This window comes from Mauremys mutica, chromosome 4, assembly GCF_020497125.1.
Source record: "Mauremys mutica isolate MM-2020 ecotype Southern chromosome 4, ASM2049712v1, whole genome shotgun sequence".
Lineage (NCBI taxonomy): Eukaryota > Metazoa > Chordata > Testudines > Geoemydidae > Mauremys > Mauremys mutica.
In genome coordinates, this window is record NC_059075.1 from 17825416 (window position 1) to 17836156 (window position 10741).

The window sequence follows — 10741 nt, forward strand, 5'->3', positions numbered from 1 at the left end:
AGACAGGGCTTTCCCGGAGGCGCTCCCAGACTGTGCCGTGTACTCCCCCAGGAACTAAGGCCCATCACAAACCTCACCACCTTTCGCTCTAAGTACAAGGCACATTTCTTTGATCTGCCTCCTTTAATATACATATATAGCAACAGTTTTAAAAATATTCCCTAAAACCCTACCAAAACAAGCCCCTCCGCTGCACACATCTCACCCCATGGGGAGAGAACAAATAACGCATGACAGATTTGAGTCACATTGTGCTTAATGCACTACTGGAAGGATCTCGGATACTATGGTGATTGCAACAGTATAGGAACCTATATAGAACAGTTTTGACAGCCTCAAAACAGTTGCTTAGTCATCCGTAGATTCCGTCACAAAATCAACATTGCTTCATTGTTGAATCATTCTGACCCTTGATGTTCAAAAAAAAATGGAATTTTAAATCCCTCTTGAGAGTATCTGGATCAACACACTGGGAACAGGAAGGTTCAACTCTCCAGCAAAACAACATGAGGCATTGTGGCCCCTGCTGGGGCAGAGGCTAATCAACCTGACTAATGTAGTGGCCACTGGCTCCTAATGCCTATTCTGTGGGGCATGGTGTGCTGTGGTATGACAGCTCAGTTAGTTTGTTTGCTTTGCATAGAGCTGATTCTTTCATTCACCTACAAACACACAGCCGGGTTCCGATCCCCGCGCTCTCACTAAGTAGCACCTTACCCCTCCAGCAGTGCCAGGACTACTGTAGGAGTAAGGCATTTAGGAGTGAGGGTGTCAGAACCCAGCACACACGTTCCTTCCTGTACTTTGCCCACTCATTTGTCATGCTTGGAAATTTGTCTTCACTCAGACACTCCTGACAGCAAGCAAACCTCTGGTTGTGGTGAGCTACACAGAGCTATATATATATACACACAAACTCTTACATTCCTGTTACTATTTATACAGTGTTACAGATGCACATCGAGCTTTGCTACCCCAAGCAGCTTACCGTCTAAGGGCCTAACCTACCCAGATTGCTTCTACGGCTCCCATTACCATTGTAACTGAGCCATAAGGTAAGGCAGTGCTGTTATCCCCCTTTTACAGCTGTGGCACCGAGCGACTAAATGACTTGCCTGTGGTCACACGTGAAGTCTGTGGCAGAGCAAGGAATTGCACTCTGGTCTCTCAGGTCCCAGACTAGCTCCCTAAGCACTGGACCACCCATATTCTGTGGCAGCACTTACACACATAGTCCCAATGAAGTAAACTTCCTTGTGTGTGTGTACGTGTTTACAGGATCAGGAGCCAGATGCAACACTGTAGATGGGAGGTGACATAACAGTGCCAGCTCATTAGGGAAGCTTGTGTTACTTCCGCAACTTGTCCATAAACCTTTTTTTTTAAATGCTCGTTTGCTTTTATCTTAGCTTTTTAAAATGTTGCAAAAGTGGGATGGATTCTGCCCCCTTAGACATCATTCCAGTGCTATAGAGGGGCCATAGAGGAGCCAGTGTAGAACTTCCCCCCTACACATGAGTAGTGTAGCTGTGTGCGGCTTCCCTTCGCAGGCCCCAGTGTAGTTGGTGGGGCCATGCTTGTAGTGCTTGACATTATGGGAGGATTCTGGGTTGTGAAGTAGTCAATAGGCAGCCTGGGGATGGCTGCCATAAGTTAGACCAGCCTCTGAGGGATGCTTCAGCCACCTCTGCTCTCTTGGGCTGCGCTTTCTGTGCTGCAGCTCTCCGGAGACATAGCACAGAATCAAGCCCCAGGCCTGGAGTAGGGGTCAGACTACTCCAAATTTGCCTGATTTAAGTGTGAAAGGGCTTAAGATTCACAAACCTTTTGGGCGAATGCGGCGCAGTTCTGAGCGGACCTGGTTGTTCTCTGATATTGCCTTGAAACTGTGTGACATTAATCAAACAAAATCAAGTGATTCTCGGTAGCTGGGGTTGTGTTTTGCTTTGAGATTTTGGCTCAGTTTGAACCTGAGTCTTGGGATGTGACTGCATGTGTATTAGAACCGAACAACACGAGCTCCTACCTAGCAAACCCATAACCCTTCACACTCGCCTGATTATGAGCAACGGTTGTTAAACCTCCCCAAAACAACACCACCAGCAACAACAGCCTTCACTTTTGTTTGTATGGATTTAAAAAAATCCATGGAGAATAAGCCTACAGGCCAGATTTTGCCTGGTCCTTATAGTGGTGTAGAGTCAGAGAAAACCCAGGAGTAATGGATCTAGACTGTTCTCAGTGGTAGCAGATGACAGAACCAGGAGTAATGGTCTCAAGTTGCAGCGGGGGAGGATTAGGTTGGATATGAGGAAAAACTTTTTCACTAGGAGGGTGGTGATGCACTGGAATGGGTTACCTAGGGTGGTGGTGGAATTTCCTTCCTTAGAGGTTTTTAAGGTCAGGCTTGACAAAGCCCTGGCTGGGATGATTTAGTTGGGAATTGGTCCTGCTTTGAGCAGGGGGTTGGACTAGATGACCTCCTGAGGTTCCTTCCAACCCTGATATTCTATGATTCTATGAGTAAAAGAAACCTACCCAAACCAATTGTGCATCCCACAGAGAGGCCAGGATAGAGCTGCTTAAAAAGAAAACACTGGGTTGGGGGCGGAGGGGGGGGCAATATATTTTTTTTAATTTTGATTATTTTCAAACCTCTCAGCAATTTCCACCCACTCTGTAGAGAACCTGATGAAGATTTTTGTCAGTGCTTTCCAGTGGTTTCTTTTCTCCCCATCATAATTTTATGAAAAATGTAGTAAAAAAAAAAAGAAAAATGTTCACCTCGTAGAGCCAGGCAAAACAGCAGTCCCTGCATGAGGGGAGTGAGGGGCTGCTCTGTGCCTAAACCCTAGGGGTGCAGGATGCCCCCAAGGGGCAAGGGAATGGCAGGGAGGAGCTGGGGCCCTGTTCCTGCCAAGCCCTTGTGCCCCGAGCCACAGAGCTAGCCAGCTGAGCAGGGGGGCGGGTAGCTGCAAGCGGTAAAGGTGCAGAGCAGTAAGCTTGCTACCTGTACGTGCCCAGGAGCTCCAGGTGGCCAAATCTGATCATACTTTGACTCCTCTCCACATCCCCTTACACTGGGCTGGCCAGTTGGAACGCTATAGTCTAGCCTTTCCCTCGCTCGCCTAGGCCAGGGTGATTAACGCTGATGACGTGCTCCATGTCTTGTTCTCATCATTAGTGGCCCCACAAGGGTGCTTAGCCTGTTCAGAGTGCATTGCTTTTCTTCCTTTCCTTGGCCTTCGCTTCCGACATTTGTTTACGTTCTTCTCTTTGTTCTCGTGTCTTCAACTTATTTATAAAAGCGTGGGCCATTTGCACCGTGACTTCCTGTTGTTTCCAAGAAGTGTCAGACAGGTGCTGCCCACGTTCTGATGAGGAGCCTGACTAGCTCCCTTACTTGTCTGAACTGCTACCTCACTTCAGTGAAATGATTGGCTTCTCCGGGTGAGTAGCTGGGAACGGAGGGTAGAATCCAATCCCTAAGTGAGAGCAACAACAGTGCATTAAAAGGCAACAGTATCTGTAAAGGGTCAAATTCTGATCCCCTCCCCACCTCTGGTGAGTCGCACCTTACTCCATGGGTATCCCCATTGACTCCAGTGAGCAAGGGGACCACAGGCTGGCCCTACATGATGGCTACTTTCAGGGATCTGCCTCTGCAGTCCCCACTAGCACCTGGAGTCTTGCTTGTGCCTTTGCTCTTTGGTTTGATGGGGAGCATTTGATGGTGGTGGCGGCTCTGGGACTGAGCAGCGGCTTTGTTTTATTAAAGAGGCAACGCGGTTTAGGGCCAGCTTATGATGCCCTCCCCCAGTGAGTCGTGCTAGGCTGCGCTAAGTCAGTGAGATTTCTTGTGGAGGATGGTGCCCTTCCCCAGGAGAGAGGGAACCAGAAACTGGCTCCCAGGGAACAGGGCACAAGGTTGGCAGGTAGAAGATCTGGGCTCTATCCTATCAGACACAGGCTTCCAGTGCAGCTTGGGGCACTTCACCTCCCTGTGCCTTATACTTCCCGTCTCTGATACTTACCTGCCTCAGTGGGATGTTATGAGAGTTAATTAGTTAGGATCAAGTTTTGCTCAGCACTTACCAGGGTGCACATTGTGGGGAGGGCAAGGACTGGGCAGAAGGAACCTCCCCTCCCCTTGCATAGGTCACATAAAGGCCAAGCTGTAATGATGCTGCCTTTGGTGGGGCACTACTGAGAGTATCTGTTCAGGACAGCTATTTCCCACCAGGTTAGAGTCCCCCTCCCCCTGGTCATAGCATAATGGGTTAAATACAGAAAACTGCTCAGAGTAATACAACATACCAACATTGTTATAAACTGGACTTTCAAGCTGATACAGTGTCTGCTGTTCTTGCATTGCTTTTTTGACTTGGAGCTTGTTTCTTGTTGCGTCTGGTGAACCCTCTTCTCAGCAGCCAGCTGTTTCATGTGCCTTCTATGAGCCCTTTCCTCTCTCTCAGCAGCTTCTCTTTCCAATTCAGCCATTCTTTTTTTAGCTTCTCTCTGTCTTTCAGCAGCTTCCTTCTGTCTTTCAGTGGCTTCTTTTTCCAGCTGAGCCAAGGCTTGCTTCTCTCTCATTCGAATTTCTGCCAGTTTTTGTTTATGTTCCAATTGCAGGCTCTCTCTCAGGGCTGCAGTTTCATTGCTCCTGCTGATACTTTCTAGGTCATGGTCACTGATCTTTAACCAGCAAAGCTCTCAATACCAAAATTCCAATTTGGATAGCATGGGGTTCTGATCCAAAGCTTAATTGATCTGGTTCTGTGGATCCTAGCATAATTACACCGCTGCAACAAAGCTGCCTGTGGTGGGACACTACTGAGAGTATCAATTCAGTACAAATTGCTTAGAGCAGGGCAGTTACAGCCCAGAGCTGGAGTTCCTTTACTATTAAGGCACGCCAAACCAGCCAAACAGAGAGGACTTTGGTTTTACCCCACTGGCTAACCAGAAACCATACAAGCAATTCCCTCAGATACTCCAGTTCCCTTGTATCACCACCAGCACTGCTCCTTATGGGGATGAATGGTTATGAAAACCAATACCCCAGTAAAAGCAAAAAGGTTCTCCTGATCCCAAAGGACCAAGTCCCAGACCCAGGTCAATATATCGGTCAGATCCTATCCACAAATCATGCTGTTGCCAATCCTTTAGAATCTAAAATCTAAAGGTTTATTCATAAAAAAGAAATATAGATGAGCGCTAAAATTTGTTAAAGGAATCAATTACATACAGTAATGGCAAAGTTCTTGGTTCAGGCTTGTAGCAGTGATGGAATAAGCTGCAGGCTCAAATCAAGTCTCTGGATTACATCCACAACTTGGATGGGTCATTCAGTCCTTTATTCAGAGTTTCAATGTAGCAAAGTTCCTCCAGAGGTAAGAAGCAGGATTGAAGCCAAAGTGAAGGGGTTTCCAGGGCCTTTTATATTCTCTGCCATGTGGAAGGACCCCTTTGTTTTTACTGTGGAAAATCACAGCAGCAAGGTGGAGTTTGGAGTCACCTGGGCAAGTCACGTGTCCATGTATGGCTCAGTTCTTTACAGGTAGAGCAGCCATTGCTCACATGCTGCCTTGAACGTTCCCAGGGAGCTCCTCATATGTGGATTGGAGTCTCCCAAGGTCCGTTGTCAGTTAAGTTTCTTAATTGGGCACTTAACCTGAAGATTCCTTTCTCAAGAAGTTGACTAAATGCTTCACTAATGCTACTTAAAATCAAACACATTCAGATACAAGTACATAGCCAATATTCATAACTTCAAATATAAAAATGATACACACATACAGATAGCATAATCATAACCAGCAAATTACAACCTTTTCATAGATACCTTACTTGATCTCCTTTGCACAAGATTTGGTGCCACGATAGGACCCTGGTTGCAACAACGATCTATATGGTCACAGTTTGTATTAATAATGTCCCCCAAGCAGGTTAGCCATCTACTGCTTCTCTGAACATGGAGCATGAAAGAGATCTGGGGGGGGAGTGGTGGAGCTGCGGCTCTGCCCCCTTACATACCAGCTTCTGGAATGGCCTGGCGTGCCGGAGGAAGCTGGATGCATCCCATCACAGGTTTAGAAGGGCGTGTGGTACCCGGGCACACCCAGGAGCGCCAAGGCACAGTCTCTCATGTGATCGTGCAGCTCCTCGCCTTAAAGTTTGTGACGCGTTTGGAGCGCCTCCGATGGAGAGAATCATTCCTATTCCTTATTGACCTAAACCAGTGCCGGCTGTACTCTGTGCAGTGAATCGCACGCTTCGGGGATTTTTTTTAAATAATGTGACTAACTGGGAAACGGTGTGAAAATGAATCCTGTGTTATACATAACTGGGGAAATGACGGGTGCTCAGTGTGGCCCTGTTTTGACCATGAATCCCCAAATCCTCCTACTTTCCCTGACATTTCCTCCTCCATAGGACATGGGTGCCATTCCCCCCGCTCCCATCTCCCTGCCGAGGCACTGGGACAGCAGGCAGCGACAGAAAAGCTTAAACAGGTTGTTATCCTACAGATCCATTGAAATCAGAAGTCGGGTGCGTAGGCAAAGAGTTGGGAGTGGTGGAGGGCGTCTGGTAAGCATCTGGCAGTACTCACCCTGCCTGTGGGAGATGGGGAAAGAAACCTGATCACAGAAACAGACCATTGGGAGAAGGCAGCATCTCATTTATGTCACAGATTCTCTGATTTATGTACTAGGTCACAGTCCCAAAAGAGTAGTTCTCAGGTGGGCCCTGTGGAAAGAGAGTGTAAACTCGGTTAGACCGTAAGCTCTTTGGGGCTGGGCCCGTCCATTTGTTCTGTGTTTGTACAGCCCCTAGCACAAAGGGGTCCTTGGTCTATGACTGAGGCTCCGAGGCACCCCTGCACTACAAACACTAAGAAGTCACAAACTCAATGAGCCTGATCCTCCACTCACCTACACCAGTTTTGACTTCAGTGGAGTAGCTCTGGTTTAAAAGCACCTGCAACATGGCAGCATCCACAAACTCCCTATGGGCTAGCTTGTGTAACTGTCCTGGTGAGCACCCATTCACGGAAGCAGTGCCCGTGAAATCAAGGTGAGGAAGGGCTGCACAATCTAGCCCTGTGTTATCAGACCATTACCTTTACTGTCACATTTTTAACAGTCTTCTACAGCTGCTAACTTTCCATCGTGTCTTTTGATTCACAGGAAACACAAATTGGGAAAAGCTATCCTGGGGTTTCTGCACACCGTTGCATTCCCCATAATGAATGAATCCTGCAGTCCGGAAGTCTGCTGCCCAACAATGCCCTTTGAGGACAGCAGGATACTGCTGGTTGTGTGCTACAGTGTTGTTTTTGCCTTAGGCTTGCCAGCGAATTGCTTTACTACATGGCTAACATTTGTACAAATCCAAAGGAAGAACGTTCTTGCCATCTACATTTTTGGCTTATCGCTGTGCGAGCTGATGTACTTGAGTACCCTGCCCCTCTGGGCTATCTATGTACAAAACAAACACATGTGGGAGATGGGGTCAATGGCTTGCAAGCTAACAGGATATATCTTTTTCTGCAACATATATATCAGCATTCTGCTCTTGTGTTGCATTTCTATTGATCGCTATGTAGCAGTGGTGTATGCTTTGGAATCCAAGGGGGCGAGGCAGCAGAGAACTGCAATCTTCATCACCTTCATTCTCTTTTCTATAGTTTTAGTAATCCACTGCCCAGTATTTATTTTAAAAGATGGCGAGCAGACTTCAAACCGTACAACCTGCTTTGAGACTTTACCACTCAACTTACAATTGGCTTATTTCAACATTTCCAGGTTCCTAATTGGATTTGCCATTCCTTGCACAATCCTCATTTTCACAAACTACAGAATTTTCCAAAGTACCGAAATAAGCAGCAGCTTAGGCAAACGCCAAAAAGCCAAAGTGAAGTACTTGGCTATAGCCATCATCACCATTTTTCTGATCTGCTTTGCTCCCTACCATTTGGTGCTCCTGATAAGATCCATAAACTTTCTTTTGCATCAGAAGGACTCATGTTCATTTGAACACCGCATATATTCTACTTCTGCAGCATTTCTGTGTTTATCCACTGCTAACAGTGTTGCTGATCCAATCATCTATGTATTGGCTAGTGAACATGCTAGAAAAGATTTCTACACGAGTCTGACAAAATGGAGATATCAGTCATCCATCAATAACAGCCTTAAGCTGAAAAATTCAAAAGAATCACAGGAAGCAGCACACACATCGGAAAATCAAAATTTCACCACACTTTCAAATGAACAGTAGAGGTTTCAACCATCAACAGTGCCTTAATGAGGGTTCTGCTGGCAGTGATTAAGGTGTCCCCCAAAAGAGATGGAGGTCACATGTTTGGGGCATCACAACATCTTGATATGATGTTTGTCACAATGCATGGCCCCAGCACTAAGTTCCTGGAGGCTATGTCAGAAGAGTACTATTGCCTATCAGAAGAGGGATCTGCTGTCTGCCTCCCAACTTACTCAAACCACAGCCCACCAGTATTTTAATTCTAAACCACGCTTTGCAAGGAGCAGCTACAGTCAATTGACTGATTTCCTTCAAGTCAAACTAAAACTTGACAAATTTATTCTCAGGGCTCAATCCTTTTCTCGTACACTTTCAGCACCAACATTAGCTTCTAAGGGGACTTTTTAGTGCTAATCAAAAAGGAACATCTCAGGGTTTACATGCATGCAGTAGCATTTTTCGTTAAACACTGGAAATGGTAGAACCAAATTAAAGCCCTGTAAATATTTCTAATGAGCTTTGACATTTGGATTTAATTTACCTGACATCATCAGGGAAGGCAGAAATCAAGAAGAGTTCCTTGCATTAAGAGTTACCATAAATTATCAGCTTAGAGCATACAGATAAAACCCTTGCATCAAGCTACTGTACAGGTCTGGAATCCATGGAAATGTATATTTCAAATGTTTGATTCTTTGTTTGTTCAAATCTTGTACTGTACTTAACAAATCTTGTAAGACGTAGTAGCATCTAGTACAGTTATGACTATTTTTGATGATTCCTCCACAGTTTGTTTCAGCTTGAACCTTATATCTGCAGGGTTTGGCTTGGCATCAATCCCTTGCAAATAGAACTGCAGAGTCTAAGTTGTGAGCTGATCCTTCAGTATTAGTGTTTGGTCCAGGTATTAGCAGATAGGAGTCCACGGCACTGTTGGCTGCCTTATTAACAGCAAGGTATTGAGACACTGAGACTGATCTACCTTCTGGCACTACTTAAGAGCTCCCCGGGACAGGGTAGTGGTATACTGGTGAGACAGAGTTGAGAAACTTTCATTATTGCTGGCTACACTGTACCTGTGAATAAATGGAGATATGTACTGTCCAGTGCCTTCAATCCAGCATATCTCATGAGGACAAATTAAAAACACAAAAAAATGAAAACAAATAATTGTCAGATGGCAGCACATGGTCTGTGATAAGATCTCATGCCTCTCAGACTCTTACAGTCCCTAGATAAAGTGGGCAAAAAGATGACAAGAAATCTTATCTTGAAATATTCTTGGTATTTCTTTATTTAAATTAGACTTTCAATGTTCTTTTAAAATACAGTAATGTCATTGTAATTTATTTGTACTGTTGCTCCAGTATTTCTTTTATTTAATTAATGTTACTTTCTTGGACTAAACCAGAATCAGATATGACTGCATCTTTATTGTAACATTTATTGTAACTTGTATTGCCATTTAAATGTATCAGTCTCTATTCTTTTTTACATTTTGAAAAACATATCTTTGAGCCAGCAGGACTTTACCTAAATTTAGTATATTCAGGAGAAGATGAAGTCCCAGTGGTGCAGATTTTTGATCCAGGCATCAGAACATTTACTTGAGCATGCTTAGGGGTTTTTGTAGAGAAACAACAATGGTTCAAGGGAGAACACTAGATTTGTTTATTGGTAAACTGATGGCTCAAGGGAGTATACCAGAGTTGTTTTGTTCAGGCTAGACAATAGGAACTGCTCATTCCTGGCTATGGGCGGTGTTCCTTGGAGGGAGCTCACAATGCAGTTAGGCAGCTTCACTATTTTGAATACCAAGAAAGGATTTATTACTAGAATTGGTCTGATAACTACTGAGCTGGGTGTGTGCAGGCGTGGGTTCATTATCATCTGGAGCAGAGATCCCCCATCATGCAGTGCTTCTCTGCTTTTCTGGTCTCAGAGTTCCGTGCAGTTCTTGCCTTGGAATCTCTGTTCTCCATTCTGTATGCTAATAGAGATGCCTCCCTGTCCCATCTTTGATGCAAATAAGGCTAGGGGAGTTTCCTTAATCCTGGCACCCTTGTCCTAGGGATTTAGGTGTGTCTCCTTTTCATTGCTTTTTGTAAGTCTTTCTTCTGATCGGTTTTGGTACAAGCAGAGGCTGGGGGTGGAAAGGTCTTTTAAGAGTCAGACAGGCTGGGTACTGTGCCCTTGTTCCCCAAGAATTGAGAACTGCTGGGTAACAGAATTAATTCTAATGTGTTTTTTACTAGCAGTGTTGTTTTCCAATACTTGTATATAGACACAAGAGATTACACTTTCCACAGATTTATGACTGGATTTTTTGGAAATTGCTGAATACCTAAAATTTCTCATGAAGTCTTCTGAAAATCAGGCCTTCCATTATTAACAAATAGATACAATGTTGCTGGGAAGGGACCAATGCCAAGAGAGGAGTGGCTGGCTCACTACAAAAGCAATTTTCCCTCTCTTG

General features: G+C 45.1%; 1 protein-coding gene across 1 annotated transcript; it reads left to right on the forward strand.

The window, feature by feature from the left end:
• Nucleotides 1–7248: 7248 nt before the first annotated feature.
• Nucleotides 7249–9835, forward strand: GPR132 (G protein-coupled receptor 132). The gene has a single exon (XM_045016378.1). The coding sequence runs from the start codon at nucleotides 7249–7251 to the stop codon at nucleotides 8281–8283; it is 1035 nt and encodes a 344-aa protein (XP_044872313.1). The 3' UTR covers nucleotides 8284–9835.
• The last annotated feature ends 906 nt before the right edge of the window (nucleotides 9836–10741 follow it).